Genomic DNA, 21992 nt, shown 5'->3' with positions numbered 1-21992 from the left:
AAACATTTTAAATGATTGTGATTGTTACATGGTTCACAAGTTTGTAACTAGGCTGTTGGTTGTTGTTCAAACTTGAGCTCAATGGTTAAAACGTTGGCTTGTCATTACCAAAGACCAGGTTTGATTCTCAATATTTGTACCATGTGTAAAACCTGCATCTGGTGTTCTTTCTGCCATAATGTAGCTGAAAAATTAATGAAAACAGCATCAACCAACCAACTCACTCACTCACTCAATATATTCTTGTTCTTATATTGGAATGAGATAACTCCAAGTTCTTTTTTACTTTGCAATGATAATTTACTAATTGATTATCACTGATTATAATGTTAAAGAGGACGTTAAATTCTTCGTATCTGAAATGTGTAGGCATGAACATTAGACGCCTATGCCACAAGGACATGAGGGATGTGGAGTTTTCAGAAATGCACATACCGTATTTGACGTAATAAGCTCCCCACTTTTATAAGCGCCCACAGCGATATTTGCTAATACATTGGCTAGTGAACAATCCCAGTTAGCACCCCTTCTGATTGATCAATGTACACAAGACTTATTTAGTCATGTATAATATGCACTTGTTGGTTATATGCACCCTTAATTATGGGAAATTTAATTCTGGAAAATTTATCTGTCGTGTTTAATATGCACAGACTTTTCTTTTGTATCATTTCAGGTACATAAACCTAGAAAATTACGATCTTTCAACTGTTTTTTTTCTCACCATAATTATATTCTAATAAGAGCCCCCTATTCCTAATTTTGAGAGCGCTTATTACGTTAAATACCCGATCTTTCAACTGTTTTTTTTCTCACCATAATTATATTCTAATAAGAGCCCCCTATTCCTAATTTTGAGAGCGCTTATTACGTTGAATACGGTATACTTCTACTTGAAACTTTGCTAAGTCCCTATTTTTATTACCTCCAGTTTATAAAAAAGGAAACATACAACTGCTCTTGCTTTAAGGAAAACGTACTTCCAACGTGTCGAAAAAACATATTTAGCAAACCAGCATGGTCAGGCTATCGACCACCATTCTCCCTGGTGAAGGATATTGGTCATGCTTTCAACCACCGGTCTGCTGGGTCAGTTCTGATTATTTTCTGGAATAGTGATGACTGCGACTTACAACGTTCACCCCCTCAGTCTCTATATTTTGAGACCGTGAAGATTCCGGGGTAGAATAGATCTTCAGCAACCCATGCTTGCCGTAAAAGGTGACTCTGCTTGTCGTAAAAGGCGACTAACGGGATCGGGGGGTCAGGCTCGCTGACTTGGTTGATGTATGGCATCGATCCCAATTGCATGGATCGATGCTCATGATATTAATCACTGGACTGTCTGGTCCAGACTCGATTATTTACAGACCGCCGTCATATAGCTGGAATATTGCTGAGTGCGGCGTTAAACAACAAACCAACCAACCAACTCTATATTTTGAACACCTGCAGTAGTTGTGGTGCAATGTCCCCAGGTGCCAGACACGGGGAACCCCAGTGAAGTGAGACACCCTTGTTAGGGCAAGGGTGTGCAGTGTGTATTGTTGATAGACATGTACTCTGTACTCTTGGGGTTTACACAACACCACTATAAACATTGTTGAAACTGGGTCAGCCAACACACAACCTGCCCTGAAGCTACTGATAGCTAATCATTTAGTATCTTGAATTCTGATTCAGGAAATATATAGGTGTGCGAGAAAAAAATTTCAGTAATGTAAATGATTTTGATTGTTTGTTTCTCGTTCATTTGTGTTTCTTCCCATCAACTTTTCTTTCATTATTATGATTGTTATCAACTTAAGAAATATGTGAATTGATAAGCTAATCACAAGAATATTTCATGGATATATTAATTATATGTTTTATGAAATGATGATAGTATTTGTTTAGATTGGAAATAAGACTGAAAACATTTATGTGATTTGATAAATGATAAATTAATAAAGCAAGGGACATGATGAAATATGTACATACGTCTTAGTGCTAAGATGATCGTATAATTTAGACTTACAACAGTCGTAGTGCTTAGATCGGTTTGTGGAATTAAATTATACTTTCTTGTATACAAGTTGTTATTTAATGATGACCTATTTGGAAAATGTAAACATAAATGAATTACATATATCAAACGAACTTTTGATGAACTTGGACTTAGCTACATTTGGTTTTCACAAAGTTTCAAAAATCCCTCAGAACTAAAACATCTAGTCCATGAAAAAATAAATTACATTAACCTACAGTGTTGGACCAGTGCAAGGGATAAGTCTTCAAAAGGCACAATGTATAGTATCATCAAAAATGATTGCCAAAATTTTGAATATTATTTAAACGTATTGCAGGAAAACGCTTGGCGAGTCTTACTTAAGTTTAGAACTTGTAATCATGATCTACCTATTGAAACTGGGAGATGGAGAAAAATACCTTTAACTGAAAAGAAATGCCAACTTTGCAAATTATCTGAAATAGGTGATGAATTTCATTATTTGTTTATTTGTCCATCTTTAGAAAACGAAAGAAAACATTTTTTACACAGATTCTACTACATCAAACCCAATATGCATAAAATGAATTTACTTTTCAATAATTCACGACTAGGAACATTGAGAAAACTTCCAAATTCTGTAAAATCATTATGTCATTGTTTAAACCTACCAAGTAACTCACCCTCTCTTGAATTGCACATATATTGCTACCCAAGTGAATCTGTATAAATATGCATGCATGCTCGGCCAAGATGTTTTTGTATATATTCTATATTTATATGTATTAAGTTGTTGAAATAATTTTGTACCTCTGATGCCACTGATAGCGGCCTGAACGTAAATAAAGTTCAGTTCAGTTCAGCTTAGATCGCTTTGTGGAACGGGGCCCAGGAACATGTATATATTTTCATGCATTCACACAAACTCCAAACTCCATGTGAACAGAAATAAGTCTCATATATATTTTTATGTACATATACTTTTGGGGTGGCACGGGTGGCCCAGTCATCTAAGGTGCCGCGATTCGCTGTGCAGATTTCCCTTGGGTTCGAATCCCGGTTCGCCCCGATTATGTTTCTAGGTTGGTCAGCACCATAACCGTGCTCATGGGTTTCATGGTAAACGTCTGAGACCTGCATCACTTCGGGCTTTCCTCCCACATTAAGCCAACACGCCAATATATAACTGGAATACTGTTAAAAGCGGCGTTAAACCCAACTCACTCACCTTTGGCGAAGTTGTCTTGTTTCACGTCACAGTGGCTACATGCTATTGTTGGCCTGCACTAAATCAAGACTGCACCCCTCCAAGAGGTGGAACATATTTTTAAATGAATAGTTTGTTCAGAAATATGCCCCAAATGAATAGTCTGTTGGCAGTGGTGAAAATTGTGGAAAATACCCAAATATGTCAAGTATTTTTGTGTGCTAATAGTGAAAATAAATAGATTGTTTGAAGGTCCTCAGTAAATACATAGCTTGTTGGATACAGCCAGATTAACTATAGTAATAAGAAAGAATATGAAAGAATTGAATGGTCCCCCCCCCCCCCCCCCCCCACCACTTAAGTTTAATCAAGTCGCTATGTCATTGCTCGTCTGCAAAATAAACTGTGAAATAACATCCAGCATCCACAGGGTGTGTCTTAGTACCATTCAAACACACTCGTCAATGGTTGTCATGCTTGTTGGGCCACATGTTGGTGTCAACATGCCCCAGCACAAAGCTGGTTTCCTGTTCCGTATATATCACTTCCTGAACTGGCTTCCTCTGTACCTTCCACTGCCCTGGTGTGCTCCAGCCTCATTATGGAGAGTAATGATCAATTGCTTTCAACCAGGCACTTTCATGATTGCAAAATGATTCATTTGGACCGATGTGGTCGTAGTTGTACCGATGTGGTCGTAGATGTATTGCCATGGGATTTTGCTTGTTTGTGTAAAAAAATCCGATTTTTGAATTTGTTTGTGAATTATCAATTTCAAACTCACAAATGAAATGTAGATTTCATCTTGTCCATAAGACAAATAAGATGGAATCTTTAAACAAAGGAGAATTTAGTGATGTATGTGAACATGGAGAAGGGGTTGGTGTCCATGAACAAGACAAATTCAAATATACTACTCAAAAGAAGTTAAGGACAACCTACTTAGTTCTTTCATATTAGGAAGCATCTATTTGTTTTCTAAGAGGGGGATTTTTAAATGAACAGTTTGTTGAGAAATGTGCCCAAAATGAATAGTCTGTTGGCAGTGGTGAAAAAAATGAATAATTTGATTTGTGGAAAATACCCAAATGTCAATTATTTTTGTGTGCTACATAGTGAAAATAAATAGATTGTTTGAAGGTCCTCAGTAAATAAATAGCTTGTTGGATACAGCCAGATTAACTATAGTAATATGAAAGAATATGAAAGAATTGTCCTTAACTTCTTTTGAGTTATATACATACCGCACTGATCTCATTAATTAATTCCTGTTGCAACATATGAAATGGTAACAACTTGGTAACAAGGTAAATGTTTGTTTAACAATCAAAGTTAAATTGATGAAGTTGGAAGTCGGATCGTAATTAGGCCTAGATTTGGAGAACCTATGTCTTGTGTTTTTAACAAATAAAACAAACCAGGTGTTCATAGTTGTTTGGACATTTATTTTATTAGGTCATCGCTGTACTCTCAGTAATACTGTACTAATAAGATGGGAAACAGCATGAAATTTATGGGAGCCAGTGATTACCCCGCGGTCAACTGAATCCGCTGTATCGCGAGGGGCGTTATTGTGGGGATGACTGTATCATCATCTGAAAGAATGTTTGTAAATCCTGTTTATCATACGCCAAATGTCTGAGCCGACTACAGATTATAAAACATACATTTCCTCGTTCCAACATGGCTGCCATGGGGCTAAGTCTCTTACAGCAAGCTCAGTTTGCAAGATATGACTTTATCCTTGTTTGTACTGTGGAAGTCCATGGGGTTGTCGTAGCAACACTTGAGTAGTTCAGCGATATCCTTTTTATATTTATTCCTGTAATGTTTGAAAGTGGCCTTTGAGTGTGATAACACAATATGAACATGTGACTGCGAGAATGCGAGTGAGCAGTGTGATATAATCATGATAATAATGATACACTTTGTCCTGGAGTGTCCATTATCATGATAATAGTAACGGCCCCGTGAAGATCCGGGGTAGAATAGGTCTTCAGCAGCCCATGCTAGCTGTAAAAGGCGACTACGCTTGCCGAAAAAAGCGACCATGCTTGTCGTAAAAGGCGACCATGCTTGTCGTAAAAGGCGACTAACGGGATCACGTGGTCAAGCTCGATGACTTGGTTGATGCATGTCATCGAACTCAATTGGATCGATGCTCATGATGTCAATCACTGGATTGTCTGTTCCAGACTCGATTATTTTACAGACTGCCGTCTTGTAGCTGGAAGGGGTTGTCGGGTAGCCTTGTGGTTAAAGCATTCGCCCATCACGCCGAAGACCCGGGTTTGATTCCTGACATGGGTTCAATGTGTGAACCCATTTCTGGTGTCCCCCGACGTGATATTGCTGGAATATTGCTAAAAGCAGCATAAAACCATACTCACTCACTCTCTCATATTGCTGGAATATTGCTGAGTGCGGCGTTAAACAACAAACAAACAAACAAACAAACATAATAGTCATGATATTTAGCCAAACCATGTTTATACCATGTATACATGAGTCAGTTGAGTTTTACAGGTGTGTTTTGCAAAACTTGCAGCAATATCACACAGAACACCCGTATACCCAGTGTGCCGTTTGTACAAGACAGGTGGCTTGTTTTTTTTTGTTTATTTGTTACTTAACGCTTCACTCAGCAATATTCCAGACAATCCAGTGATTGACATCATAAGCAGCGATCCACACATTTGGAATATGATGACATGCATCAACCAGGTCAGTGAGCTTGACCACCCAATCCCGTTAGTCGCTTTTTATGACAAGCATGGTTGCTATTTACAGCAAGCATGGGTTGCTGAAGACCTATTGTCCCTTGGATCTTCACAGGCCCAGACAAGTGGAAACGATTCACTGAACAAACCATCTGGTACAATACTCTGGCTCAATACAAGTATTGTATTGGTAGGTCATGTATCGATACAAAATGAATCAAATATCTTTTTATGTCCATGCGGTCACAGGCCACAGTTAAATCAAATGAACCAAATTGACTTAATGTGTTTAGGTTTATCTGCTAATAGCACTATTCATTTCCTGTGATGGTGGAAATATTGCCTCAAGTTTAAAGTTTCCATGTAGTGTGTTGTGTATCATATTGCGACCTTATTATCATGATATGATTGGCATTCCAACGATGTGTTGGTTACAGCCTCAGTAGTACCTGAAGTTTGGTGAAACAAAGCCTGACACTTTTAGGAGTGCTTCTTCCAATCTAGGAAATGTCATGACATGATCTACCCTGAGACTGCAGAGAACGAAATTACCCAATGATCATATCTGTTCCTAACCCTATGACATCATACCATATTCGACGTAATAAGCGCCCAGGGCGCTCTCAAAATTTGAAATAGGGGGCTTGAATAGGGGAGTTGAACGATTGTAAATTTCGTGGTTTATGCTGACAGCCTGAAATGATACAAAATAAAAGTCTGTGTGTATTATACATGACAGATATATTTATCCAGAATTTAATTGCCCATAATTAAAGGTGCATGTAACACACGAGTGCATATTATACACAAATAAATAAGTCTTGTGTACATTGATCAATCGGAAGGGGTGCTAATTGGGATTGTTCACTAGCCAATATATTAGCAAATATCGCCGTGGGTGCTTATTAGAGCGGGGCGCTTATTATGTCGAATACGGTATAAGATACACTTGTAGTTATGTTGACAGTAATCAAACATTACCATACAGTTGACCTCTATGGGGGAATCCCCTTTTGGAAAAGGCCCCAAGCAATGTGTGCTGGTTGTAAGAGGTGACTAACATGATCGGGTGGTCAGGCTCCGCGACTTAGTGGATCATGTGTCATTATTTCCCAATAGTGTGGATTATTGCTCATAATATCAATCACTGGTTTGTCTGGTCCGAAATTGTTATTTACAGGCTGCCAGTTTGAATATTGCTGAGTGCAAGCAAGAAATAAACGAACAAGAAAATATTACACTTAATCTACAGGATAGTCTTCAAGAAGGTGATTTGGATGTCAATATATTTGCAGTTATCGTTGTATTGAAATCCATATCCTCCTGTTGCCGTTCGTACTACCAGTGTGTAATTTAATTCGAAGATCTGATCATGCATGAGTTGATGGAAGAGGCGGCATTTGTTAAATCTACTTAATGTTTCACACGTCTAGGAAATGTCCTTTCATCTTGAGAGATTGATTGTTTGCTGTTTAACGCCGCACTCAGCAATATTCCAGCTATATGACGCAGTCTGTAAATAATCGAGTCTGGACCAGACATCATGAGCATCGACCCATGCATTTGGGATCGATGACATGCATCAACAAAGTCAGTGAGGCTGACCACCCGATCCCGTTAGTAGCCTCCTACGACAAGTATAGTCGCCTATTACGGCAAACATGGGTTGCTGAAGACCTATTCTACCCCAGATCTTTGTGTTTTAGGTTTAGTGGAAAAAAGTATGCTAAGCCTTTCCAGAAATGGAGGATGTTTGAATATTTTATGTTGACTTTAGTAACTTCTTTCATTAGTAGGAGGGGGCACGGGTGGCCAAGTCGTCTAAGGCATTGCGATTCGCTGTGCAGAGTTGGGCACGCCAGAAACCTTTTATCGTGGGTTCGAATCCTGGTTCGCCCCGATTATGTTTCTAGGTTTGTCAGCACCATACCTGTGCTCTTGGGTTTCACTGAAGTGGTAAACGTCTGTGACCTGCATCACTTTGGGCTTTCCTCCCACATTAAGCTGACATGCCACGATATAACTGGAATACTGTTAAAAGCTGCGTTAAACCCAACTCACTCACTCACTCATTAGTAGGTGTGGCCAAGGACTTTGCTATGCATTGATAAATTACCATTAAGAAATTTTAAACCTCCAATGACCATCTTGTTGGTTAACCTGTGAACCGAAACGTTAGACCCATGTGTCCTCACGACACAGTGACTTTGATGACTTAACTTCCACCTCTGTATTTTGAAACACCTCAAGCGTGTCATAAGGAGGTAGGACCTACTGTGGCAACATGCTAGCCTCTCAGTCATTGATCACTCACCCATGGCCAAGGCCAGTCATAACAGTTAGTGCTGTCCAGCATGACGGAGAGGTGTGAAGCACCTGTGAACATGCTGAGAATTAGTGATTTCATTGAACTCCCCGTTTATTGCTGTGTGTGGTGTTGACCGGGCTGGGAAGAGATGGCCAATTGTGTGGATGTATTGAACTCAAGCAGAATGGAATCCAGGCCTTGGATCAAGCCCATTGATTTTCACCCTGTAAAGTGCTGGCTCAACTTATAAACGGTTCAGTTGTGGTTTTGTGTGTTTGAAATAAACATCCAGTGTAAATGAAACATTAAATTGTTCACTAAGGGTTTTATTACAGTGTAAAGATTGAATTTTTAAAAAGTTTTGTCTGACTATTTCAATGCTGTTTCGAAATTTAACAGTATGGGGCGACCAAAAAATGTTAGTATGTATATATTGGAGTTATACCCATACTTTTTAAAGTGAATCAGCCAATATTTTCGCTGTTTGAACTCTGAAGTGTTATGACTATCTTATACCATGTTATTTCCCTCATGGGGTGAGTCATTTATTTACTTTTTTACAATCATTGAGATGTTTATGGCTGATAACAGTAACTGAAACAGACATAAAATATTCACATTTTTTTATTTAGTGTAATATGAATAGTTTCCAAACTCTTCTTTCTCCACTTACCCCCAATTTTTGTTTCTTTGTTGTTTAACGCCGCACTCAGCAATATTCCAGCTACATGACAGCTGTACGTATATTATTGAGTCCAATAGACATGAAGATCGATCTAAACAATTGGGATACGATGACATGCATCAACCAAGTCAGCAAGCCTAACCACCCGATCTCGTTGGTCACCTGCAACAAAGCATGGGTTGTTAAAGACCAATTCTAACTTGGATCTTCATGGGTGACTTTGCCCCAGGACCAGAGCAGTAATGCCTGTGGCTAGACGATCAGTATGTTAAGAGTATGCCAGGCAGGGAACACTACATATTCTCTTCGACTTTGATTTTAATTAGCAGCTCTGTGAAAGGCTTAAGATCTTGTTGGAATTTAACATCGTCAACATCTCAGCTAAATACTTACCTTTCTTTCAAGAACTCAAATGAGAAAGAGCAACCCTTTGTTGCAATGAATGTTAACATCTAAAAAAGGCATTAAGTTTGAAATTATATAATTATTGGTACCCTTGAGACCCCCCAAAAAGAATTCTCACGATTGCATTACCTGTAGGCCTATTATGATGTTTGATCTGTGAGTAACTTTTCTCAACTCTTGAAATCTATGAATACACAATGCCATTTAGAAAGTGGTCAAATGTAACAAATGTTATATTTGGGATAACCCTTTCTTAGTAAAGAACAGATTCTAGAAGTCCTGACAAAAGAAACTTGTTTTCTGTGAAAGCATTTGTCCCTAGAAAAATGGATGCAATTATATCATGGATGTCGCATTGTCTGCAATTCACACCTTCACTCTCTCCAACTTCCCTTCCCACATTAGCCAGCCTCTGTTAAGCTAAGTATGAATACCGCCTCGTTAACTTAATTCAGGTGGGAGACAGGGGGGGTAATTCTTTGTGAGTCCCCTTCATCAATAGATCAATACCATGTTGGTTCTTTCATATTTTTGACTCGCACATTATTTTCAGACTGCGTGACCCTTGAATGGCTGAATGCACTGACAGCTACTGGTATTGTCAAGTAGGGTTAAATGGCTGGGTCACAGAATTTCATTAGTCATCAACATTCCTCTAGACACAAGTAGTACAGATGTCACACTTGATCAGGTTTACATGACAGTAGGGCTGGGACGAGTCCAGATTGACTACCCGGGTACCCGGCCCCCTGTGACCTGACCCTAACTGGGTACCCACTAAATGTCCGATTGGGAATTGTTTTACCGGAGCCTGGCAAAACCTATTTAGATACACTTATAGAACGATCTGATCATGCACACGATGAAGTTGACTGAATCTTTGTCTTTATTCAAACATGTAAAAGTCAGAAGGAATGGGTAGATAGTCAGAGGTGAGGTGAGGTGAAATGGGGGTTAACGTCGCGTCCAAGATTATTGCACTTATATATATGTGTGTGGCTGCTTGAACTAGTCCGGACTGATGCCAATTTACAGTGCTAGCCCACTGAGATACCATGCCGCAGTTTAACATGAATACCCCACTCAGACACAGTATACTGACTCCGAGCCGACCAGTCCTTGTTTTAGCCCCTTAATGCCGAGGGCCAGACAGGGTTACAACAAGTACCATATTTTAACGTCTTTTGGTATGACGCGGCCGGGGATCAAAACCCCGGACCTTCCGCCCTCCGGGCAGACGCTCTACCACTAGACCACGGAGGCGGTCCGATAGTCAGAAAGAAATGCGAACATTAGTGACTTGTAGTGTAACCATTATACTTGCAGTGAATTTTTGTCAGTAAATATGTATCACATGACTAACCACAGGGGCGGGTAGTTGTGTGGGTACCCGGGCAACTAGAGAAATCACAATTAGCAAAATTGTGAGTTTGTGGTTATCAATTTATCCATAGCAACTTGATTATGGGTGTCTTTGTGTAATCATTTATTCTAATCATTTTGTCTATATTAATGTTTAAAAATGCTCATGTGTTTCACCAAAACAAACATGTAGGACTTACTGTGTTTTTTTCTCCAACGTTAAGTTCATATACTGTTCCAAACTTTGCAATTTCTCAAACTAAGTGGTCAATGCAAACAATTTGATGTCATGCTGCTAGTATGTTGACAGACCCGTGAAGATGCGGGGTAAAATAGGTCTTCAGCAACCCACGCTTGCCGTAAAATGCGACTGTGCTTGTTGTAAGAGGCAACTGACGGAATCGGGTGGTCAGGCTTGCTGACTTCGTTGGTTATCACCTATTGTTACTGTTATTCGAAAATAATCAAAGTTCTCTGTCAAACTTGACCTTGAAAATTGCTGATTCAGAAAAAAATAAGTATTGAATCGTGTGTCCCTTTCATCTGCACACTACCTTGAAAAATAGTAAAATATAAAGTGATATTTATTAAGAAAGCAATTTCCATATCAAGACACCTAAAACAAAATGTGTTGCCCCTGGCAACACTGACGGGTAAACTCCTAATGATCTGGGTTAAAATAGGTCTTCAGCAACCCATGCTTGCTGTGAAAGGTGACAATGGTTTTTGTAAGAGGTGACTAACGGGATCGGGTAGTCAGGCTTGCTGACTTTGTTGATGTATGTCATCATCTCCCAATTGTGTGGATCGATGCGCATGATGTCAATCACTGGACTGTCTGGTCCAGACTCGATTTTTTTACAGACCGCCATCATAAAGCTGGAATATTGCCGAGTGCGGCGTTAAACAACAAACAAACAAAAGTATGTTGACAACAGTACCATGTGACATCATCCATTGTTCATGACATCACAATCTGGTAATGTGATGTCATTGACACAATCAGCTGACTTGTTTGCTAAGCCTTTACATAGCAATAGGTGATATGAAGTTTGATCTACATAACATGCTTACAGCTTTTCTCATGGATTGTACAGTGACAGTTTCGTCATATCTGACATGGTAACAAGAGGATCAAGGCAGGGACCTCGACTAAACCATGTTTGAGAGCAAAATGCACATTTACTTGATTACATGAATGTGTTGATCTTAAAAATATTGCAACCTAATCAGGTGTTTGAGTTTTGTTCAAGCACTAATCATGTGGTATCAGGCCTCAAAGTTTAATTTTTTACCAAGTATCCATATGGCTACAAGTATTTTTTTCCAGGTAGCCAGTGGTAAAATTAAGTCGGGCCAATAGTGTAGATAGCCAAAAGCATTGAAATTATCTTTTATCAAATAACTGCTATTGTATATTAGTGGAAACTGTACTTGTTTTTTGTTTTTTGTGACTCGAACAATGATGCAATTTATGTTACTAGATTATATAGGTATATCCTTGCTTATCCAATAAATTATCAACTAAAATAAAATACTAATTACATTAATATTTATGTATTTTGGTTCATTGTTGACTTTGGGAGGATTTATTTGCAAGTACAATTAGTAGCAGACAGTGTTTATTTTTGTGTTACACATGTGTAGCAATAGAATTTAGTCGCCATGAGAAATTTTTCAAGATAGTCATTTGGCTACCTCTGAATTTTAGACAGTAGACAAATTGAAATTTAGGTCGCATAGGTGGCCATTTTAGTCGCAACTTTGAGGCCTGGGTATATTTTATGTGTGTTTTAACATCCTCAAATTGCTAAATGTGTTTTGAGTTTCCTAAAAGTTTGACTACTACAAAAGTCTTAAAGTGAGAATGTCAGAATTTCTGCCCTATAAATACATTTATTTTGTAACAAGTGGTGTTAATAATCAGAATTTTTTTAATAATATAAATATATCAATGTATCTCATGAGTAGGTTTATCCATTACTGTAGCAACCAGTATTACCTCCCTTTGTAAAGGAAACATATCTCCTCATCAATAGAGAAATATTACATATGCACTGGTATTTTGTGAACTGATTGAACTCTGTTGATCTGTCCAAGCATTGAAAATGACATATATATGCCAATTATGACACAAAAATTCTGGTTCAAACTGAAATAACAGGTAAAGGTCAGTCAAGCAGAACACTGAATGATCCGTGACCTCTGTATGCAAATGTGCCAGGTTATGTAACAGTTGTAGCCAACAGAACAGGACCAGTTGGTTCACCTAGGGCAATACTTATCCCAAGGGACTTGCAACAGATATTGTGTTTGCGGTAACACGCCCCCGAGCTGGCCATGAGTAAATAGTTCCCAAATACCAAACAGAGGCCTGCCGCATAGCTTAGTGTTGTTTCCGTGAGCCAATCTGAGTGGGTAGGTGACATTTGGGCCGGTGTGATTCACTGAAGCGGGACTAGCTTGAGGATATCGTTTGGATAGACCGGGCAGTGAGTACCTGTATTCGTCAGTGGATAACTACAGCGATATCAAGATGGATTTCTTCGGAGGAGCAGCATCTGATTTCTTCGGAGGTAATGCAGGGGGTATGTTTGACAACCTTAAGGATCAGTTCATGAAGCAAATGGATGACAGAAAACGAGAGCAGAAGAGTAGATATGGCCGGACTGTTTCTGGACGTGAGTCAAGGAAGGAGAAGAAAGACCCTTTTGCAGGTTTGATGAAGCAGAACTATGAGGAAGTAAGGAAGACGTGTCTTGAGGAAGGGATACTGTTTGAAGACCCTGAATTCCTGGCTGAAGATGCTTCGATATTTTTCAGTCAAGAACCCCCGAGGGCTTTTGAATGGTTGCGCCCAAGTGTAAGTCAATTTAATACAGTTGTAGTATTTTATAATACATCTTCAGTCATAAGGGAGCATTCATGTGGCCGAGAAAAATATTTTCTTTGCATCAATTATGACATGATATTTAGCTGAAAAGAATGAAATATCAATGTTTCAATGACAGGTCAAGATCTGTGTATGACAGGAGAACCAGGTATTTATCATTGTAAGCATGTTTTCAACATGGTATAGGTGTGTGTTTTGTGCTGAGTGTGGGATATATTCTATAGGCCTATAGAGTTGACGCCCACTTGTGGTACAATGTCGGAGTCAGGGAAGCATGACCATGACTGGCATGTGAAAACATTAATGGATATAGACTTTTGAATAGCTCGATCCTGTCAGTCAGCAGGCATCTACACTGGAACAGGGTCAGAGCTAGGCAATATTAACTACTGACAATCTGAATGGTTCACCACCTCAATAACATTTGTATTAATTTATGTTGTGGAGCAACTAGTGCATACGATGCCAGGGTTTGTACATGGTTCTATGCTTACAGTCTCAGGGATTATCTTGGATTCCAAACTAAGTGCCTTAGGCAGTCACATGTGGAAAGAAATTATAATATTGTTCAAAATTTGATAATTTTAATATTCTTAATTTCATAAATTATAAGGAATTTGGGAAATTTATATTGAAATTGAAAATATTTGCTGTCATTTGCTGCAGACTTTGAGCTGAATATCAGCCTGTAAACAGGCCTATCTAAATCCCTGATGTCTGTATTAATATAATGCCTGTGCATTATGTGTTGAGGACCATGTAAGACTGAAGGCTTGAAGCTGGTGGTGATGTAACCCACATGCTGTGGATGGCCACACCCTCCCATGACTCCACACACAGCTGGGGAACAACTGGCTTCATAAACGCAGGGGCAGTGGATGTGTCAGTTTAATACACTTGTATCGCAGAAGCCTTTCAGACATGCAGCATGTACACAGCTTACACCTTCAGGGTGGGAGAGTGGGGTTGTATTCAAACCACAATAGTAAGCGAGTGGGGTTTTGTTCTGCACTCAGCAATATTCCGTCTGTATTTTGGCTGTCTGCGAATGTTCCCCATGAAATAAGGGGTGAGTTGGTTTGGTTTTAGGCCACTTTGGGTCAGTATTCCAGTTGCATGCCAGCAGGGGAACATAGGCTCCATATTGTACCCAATGGGGACAGCCTCCGTGGTCTAATGGTAGAGCGTCCGCCCGGAAAGCGGGAGGGCCGGGGTTCGATCCCCGACCGCATCATACCAAAAGACGTTAAAAGATGGTACTTGTTGTTACCCTTTCTGGCGCTCGGCATTAAGGGGCTAAAACAAGGACTGGTCGGCTCGGAGTCAGTATACTGTGTCTGAGTGGGGTATTCATGTTAAACTGCGGCATGGTATCTCAGTTAGCTAGCACTATAAATCGGCATCAGTCCGAACTAGTACAAGCAGCCACACAAACACACACACGTACATGCACGTTGCTATATAAGTGCAATAATCTTGGACGCGACGGTAAACCCCATTTCACCTCACCTGTACCCAATGGGGAATCAAATCTGGATCTTTGGCTTGGTGATCTAACACTCTAACCCCAAGACTACCCTACAAACCCCCAAACCATAAAAAGCTTAATAACGTACTCCATGTTTTGAGTTTAAGATTTTTATGAATGGTGGCATCTGTAGATGTCCAATTTGCCACTGAATAACTGCAGTTTGCTGATACAGCACAAAGCAATAGTCACTTACTCACATGCCATGTTCTCTCACATGTCAAATCAGCTTGACCGACATCTGATATTTCATTAGTCTCGTTAGCGGACATGCTTTGTTTTGAGATATTTGCTGTCAAATATTGAACAAGGGCTCTTCACTGCTACAAATACTCTCACTCAGGAACCAAACCAAACAAGGCGATATGTCGTTACATTCGGACGGCACATTGCACAGCGATGTACTTTGATATGTGTTGACATTTGAGCTGAGCGTATAGGAATCAGAAGCAGCTTTAGATGGGATGAAAGCTGGAAGAACTCATCTTTTTTTCTATATCTTTATTGTGGTGTCAGTGTTTTTCAAACTGACTTTATTTTGACAAACTTTTTCGGTATACAAAAGTCAGTTTCACGTGGACCACGATTCCCATGAGCTACAACATCCGCGAAGCACTCAGCGTTCGTAAGAATGCTCCCAGTTTTCACCATCTCCAACAAGTGCGAACATTCCAATTTCCTGACCATTGTTCTCGTCTAGATTTCACGGTCTTGTTGGTTTGCTACTCATGTGTGTGTGTTTTTTTACTGCCATATACCGTATTCGACGTAATAAGCGCCCCGCTCTAATAAGCGGCCACGACGATATTTGCTAATATATTGGCTAGTGAACAATCCCAATTAGCACCCTTCCGATTGATCAGTGTACACAAGACTTATTTATTCGTGTATAATACGTGTGTTATATGCACCCTTAATTATGGGAAATTAGATTCTGGAAAAATATATCTGTCGTATATAAACATTTCAGGCTGTCAGCATAAACCACAAAATTTACGATCTTTCAACTCTGTTGTTTTTCTCCAAAATAATATTCTGATAAGAGCCCCCTATTTCTAATTTTGAGAGAGTCCTGGGCGCTTATTATGTCGAATATAGTAAGTCACTTTATGAAGTATTGTCAAATTGTTAATTCTTACTGCGAAACCAGTGTCAGATCATGTCAGATATTGGCAGGTCAAATATAGAAGAGAATTACTAAAGGTAATTGGTTAATGATTGAAACAATTTCAAATGACATTTTATTGCATTGTAAAAAAATTGTACTTTTCAGTGCATGAGATGTATCATAAAGTGAAACAGGAATATATTTTGTATGAAAGGAAGCCTGCATATTGAAATTGTACATGATTCATCAAGAGTTAAGGTATTATAAGTATAGAGGTATGTGTTTACTTCCGGTGAGAATAGTATATATATTTTTTCTATTCTTTATGGTGTCCAGGAACATGATTCAGTATCCATAATAGCCACTGCTCATGTGGTATAAGTGAAAATATACCATGGGTGTATGGTACTAAATAAAGGTTAAGAACCTCCCAATTCTTTCATATGACATCTTCCGAGGAAAGGGAGTTAACTGACTATAAAAGTCCAGTTTCCAGCATTGCCGAACTAGGCTTGAATGATGGAGTTTTATTTTGGCTGGACTTGTGAGTTTATGCATAGACCAATCAAAATTGTGTAACGAAATCAACATCCGATTCGTTAACTGCCATGCAGATTTCGGTCATTTGCAGGATTTGTAAAGCATGTGTACCGTCAACTTAGTGTCAACAGACATTTTCCAAATCTTTTCATGTTTTTAATCAAGGTGATCAAATGATTTGAAGCCCTTAGCGAAGTAGGAACCGTTTTATTGCAATATAGATTGATTATCGATCAACTTATCTTCGCTGGGCGCCGCCATTTTGTTTGAAGCAAATGTAAGTGATATCTGAGGTGGAATCTGATTGGTCAGTTGGAGGGACATAGAAGGGAGATAACTCGTAATAGCCACTGGTGGCGCTACGATGGAGCCAAGAATTTTCAGCTTAGTTAGGCAAGGGTGGAAACTGGACTTTTACAGTCAGTTAACTCTCTTGACTTGGGGAGATGTTCATGTGACTATAGTTAATCTGTCATGGCATGACTGATTAACTATAGTAATATGTATGAATTGGGTGGTCCTTAACTTTTTTTAGACAGACAGACAGACAGTTTATCCAGTATTTTAGGCATCAAGGCCCATAGTACAATGCTGATTGGATATTAACATTATCACATGATGTACATGATCAGATTTAAAATCAAGTTACACACTCCTCATTTTAAAGACATGTTTTTAAAGAATACAGAAAGAGCATGGCTCATGTCAGGATTTTCAGAGTTTAGCAGATTTATCATTAACTGATGGTCTTTAAATGTACCTTGCAACATGGGGAGAAATTTATACCTTAAATGGGAATACGTTTCACATGTAAGTAAGACATGGTATTCATTCTCTACTTCTCCGGATGAACAGCTTGTACAAATAGAGTTCATAATATCACCGTCTTTGGACCTGCGACATCTATTTACATTAAAATTATGCAATGAAATTCTAAGTTTACAATAAGCTCTGATTAAACTTTTATTATTTAAACAAGTTAAATATCTTTCAGTTTGTAACAATGATTTTACTTTGCTGTAATTGCTGAGATAAAGTGATTCAGAAATACTTTTTTTTAGTTGTATATGATCAGGATAGAATGGGTAGAATGTTAGGTTTTAAGGAGCATAAAACACATGACAAACTAAGTTAAAACTTAATGATGTAATTGTCTAGTTGAATTGTATAAATGTAAAACAGTTAAAAGAAAATTAATACTTGTAAGTGTAAATAAACATTTTTTAGTCATGAACAATTTCATATTTTGGGCCACGTCTTTGTAAGTAGTTTGATTATATGCATCAGTTTTCATGGAGATTGATTCCTATTTCCTACAGGGTATTGCCCATGGGGGCTATCATTGTGATATGTAGGACCCCAAGGATGTTTGTGTCAACTGATTACACCTCCAGGGATGGGGCAGTGATGGAATGTCCCCTACAACTGATAGGGCACCTGTCTGTCATCTCTGTGTGTGTTGTCAAGTCACCTGTCATCGTGGGCTTGCTGAATGTGGGGCATGACGGATAGGCTTGAGACCCTGTTGAACAACATGGATGGGTTTGCACCTACCGTTGGTTGTTGTGTGAGAAAACGTGTCAGGGTTATACTTGAGTAACAAGGAGCAGCATGTCTTTCTTGAGATAAAACTAGACTTACGCTTAGTCTCTGAAAAGATGTAGTTTTATCCTAAATTTAAATTAAAAAGGAGCCCCATTGAGATATAAGGGTCAGAACCTCTGAAATCCTAGACTTGCTCATATAGGGTCCTGCACCATGACCGTGGAATATATTTATTTTATGAAAAATCAATCAATCTAGAAACGCATACAAAAGCAAGTCTAGCCAGCTCAAGCTAGCTCTATCTGAAATCAGCATAGGGATTTTTTATCAAGAAGGGTATTGTGTAATATAAGATTTCAGAGGCTAAATGTTAATCTACATATAGGCTTATAGCATGACATAAAAGACTTGTCAGAAGGGAAAATAATATGGTTCAGGGACTGAGAGAAAGTCTAACATAAACCCTCTAAGGCGAGTTTCATGAATTTCTGTCATTTTGAATAGTGGGATCTCTTTCAGAAGCTTGCAGTATGCTGTCTATTCTTTCTTCAAAACTTTCAGGATTCAAGGGTAGAAGTTGTGCCTTGCAGCCCTAAGCCAACAGATAGAGATAGGGTGTTCAGGCTCTGTGAATGGGTTCATTGTGTGTCGTCATACCCTGGTGGTGTGGTTGGTGCTCATGCCATCAGTCACTGGTTTACCTGGTCCAGACTTGATTATTTACAGGCTCCTGTGACATAGCTGAGATATTGCTGACTATTGCGTAAAACTACATTCACTTACTGTGGATATGCGATGTGCGATCGAAAATAATCAAAGTTCTCTCTCAAACTTGACCTTGAAAATTTGCTGATTCAGAAAAAAATAAGTATTGAGACCTGTGTCCCTTTCATCTGCTCACTACCTTCATAAGTACGACGAAAAATAGTAAAATATAAAGTGATATTTGTGAATAAAGCAATTTCCATATCAAGACACCTAAAACAATATGTGTTGCCCCTGGCAACACTGAGAGGTAAAACCGTAAAGATCCGGGTTAAAATAGGTCTTCAGCAATCCATGCTTGCTGTAAAAGGTGACAATGGTTGTAAGAGTTGGCTTACAGGATTGGGTGGTCAGTCTTGCTCACTTGGTTGCTGCATGTCATCATATCCCAATTGCGTGGATCGATTCGCATGATGTCAATCTCTAGATTGTCTGGTCCGGACTCGATTATTTACAGCCATGGGATCAGTGCCAATTTACACTTGTCAGAGGGGTACACAAACTACTTGATCTAGACTACCGGTTGTCGGATATCCATTTTGTGACTTTGTGGGCTGGTGATTAGTTGCTTTACTCTGAGAGTGTGGGTTCGAATCCCAGATGGGACTGCACCCAAGAAAGAGAAACCCCAAATATAACCTGTTTATGGAGATGATGGTTGTTTCCCAACACGCCTTATACCAAGTGACATTCACAATGATACAATGGAAGCAGCTACAACAGTAGGGCAAGGCGACATGTTCTGGCATTGAAAGGTTTGAGCTGTGGAGGTGAAATAGATGGGGATGATTGACATCACCGTGTCGGAGGCAACGTGTTGCTGTTGGAGGGGAGAGGAAGGGGGAGATGTTGTCCTGTTCTCACATCCTTGCTGAGATGGATGTCAATATTCAAGTCAGGGAAGTGGCTTGTAAGTGTCTTCTCACTCCACAGAGAAACATGGAACTTTGCTGTCACTTGTCGTGTTTTCATACCAACGGTTAAGGAATCAGAATTTTGAACTTCCAAGGACATGACAGTCATCCTGCGATGAATTGATTTTGTATTTTTTTAAAAGATGGATAGGAAAAGGTAGACTAACAAAGACCCATTTAACCTCTGAAATGAAAATATTTTGAAATATTTATTGATGTAATTGTCTTTGAAACATAAAAAAAGCAGCCCAGAAAATCTCATGTTCAGTGGATTTAGCAGAGTGGGAACTGAAGAAATCTCTAGACTTGCTTGGGATTTTTTCAGATATTTAATCTTGTGTTAATGGGGATGTCAAATGACCTAATGCAAATAATAGATATTTGTGTTGTATTCTTTACTTATTAGGGGCATGGGTGGCCCAGTCGTCTAAGGTGCCTCTGTACAGAGTTACCAGAAACCTATGATTGTGGGTTCAAATCCCGGTTCGCCCGATTATGTTTCTAGGTATGTCAGCACCATACCCGTGCTCGTGGGTTTCACCAAAGTAGTAAACATCTGAGACCTGCATCACTTTGGGCTTTCCTCCCACATTAAGCAGGCACGCTGTGATTTATACTGGAATACTGTTAAACGCGGCATTAAACCCAACTCAATAACTCACTCTTTACTTATTGGCAAACAGATAATGCAGTCAAAGCTCAATATGATGAATCTTCTTCTTCTGTCACCGTAAACCATCAACCAAGGAAGACATTAGTTTATATGATGATTGATTGATTGATTGATTGATTGATTGATTGATTGATTGATACAGTAGAGAAGTGTAACATCTGTTCAGACAGGGAATGAGAGGAATCAGGGTCTTGGTGACTGGCTTATCAAGTTTGTGTGAGTTAAACTCATTTCAGAGGATACAGTTCTCACTGTCTCACAGTCCCTGGACCATGTTATTGTCCCTTCCTCCCAGCCCTTTCTGTAATGCCAAAGTCTAACTGAAGCAAGTCTAGATTGCTTCTGCAGTTTTCTCAGGTTCAGGATCTCCCTTCTCACTGGGGCTCCTTTTCAATTTAAATGGGATTTATTTTTTTCTACCAAATTATGTACTACTAAGCATTAGTCTAAGGATACAGTAACAGTTTTAATGCTAATCGATCAGGTGGTCAGACTCTGTGACTTACCGTATTCGACATAATAAGCCCCCAGGGCGCTCTCAAAATTAGAAATAGGGGGCTCTTATTAGAATAAAATTTTGGTGAAAAAAAATCAGAGTTGAATGATCGTAAATTTCATGGTTTATGCTGAGAGCCTGAAATGTTACAAAAGAAAAGTCTGTGTGTTTTATACACGACAGATATATTTTTCCAGAATTTAATTGTCCATGATTAAGGGTGCATATAACACATGAGTGTGTATTATACACGAATAAATAAGTCTTGTGTACATTGATCAATCGGAAGAAATTGGAATTGTTCACTAGCCAATATATCAGCAAATATCGCCGTGGGCGCTTATTAGAGCGGGACGCTTATTACGTCGAATACGGTATTATAGACTATCTGGCTTTGTCACAGAGTATTTGTTGCAAACCTACTTTGAAGAACACAAATCTTTATTTCAATGTTTTGGTGACAGGTGATAAGGTCCTCACAAACCAAGGCCATTGTTTGAATGTTTTGATACATAAACATGTCTGTGTCTATCACAGTGATATAATTAGTTCATGCTTCCTGGCGTAAACGGCTCCCCTGAAGGAATATGTATGAAAAACTGTATGCACATCACAAGCCAGTCTGTGTGCAGTGGTTAAGAGATATTGCCAAAGCTCCTTCACCTGAGAATGTGTTTCAAGGGCACCTCTCAACTTTAGTGGCATTGTTTGTAGTGCTGTGGCACATCAAAATACCTGACGCTTTGCAAGTTCGGGAAAGGACCACAGGCGTGTACACCTGCGTGTGCCGGCTTGCACTGAAGCCTGGATGTAAAAATATTCATTTAAAGTTATTCTCAAGTTGTTACGATAACAG

General features: G+C 39.1%; 1 protein-coding gene across 15 annotated transcripts in view; it reads left to right on the top strand.

Annotated features, from left to right (window-relative positions):
* The window catches only part of LOC124148754 (calpain-B-like), a 93016-nt gene that overhangs the window by 11173 nt on the left and 59851 nt on the right, over positions 1 to 21992 (top strand). For 2 of the 15 annotated variants that reach the window (XM_046520040.2, XM_046520039.2), the window contains exon 1: positions 12909 to 13537. The exons of the other annotated variants lie outside the window; for them this stretch is intronic. In XM_046520040.2, the coding sequence (XP_046375996.1) occupies positions 13211 to 13537 (327 nt within the window). In that variant the 5' untranslated portion in view covers positions 12909 to 13210. Of the gene's footprint in view, positions 1 to 12908; positions 13538 to 21992 lie in introns of those variants that run through there. 15 annotated transcript variants of the gene reach the window in all.

This window comes from Haliotis rufescens, unplaced genomic scaffold (genome assembly GCF_023055435.1).
Source record: "Haliotis rufescens isolate VD_foot unplaced genomic scaffold, xgHalRufe1.0.p SCAF_3, whole genome shotgun sequence".
NCBI lineage: Eukaryota > Metazoa > Mollusca > Gastropoda > Lepetellida > Haliotidae > Haliotis > Haliotis rufescens.
Note: the sequence above shows the minus strand (reverse complement) of the source record. Positions and strands in the feature narration are given on the sequence as shown.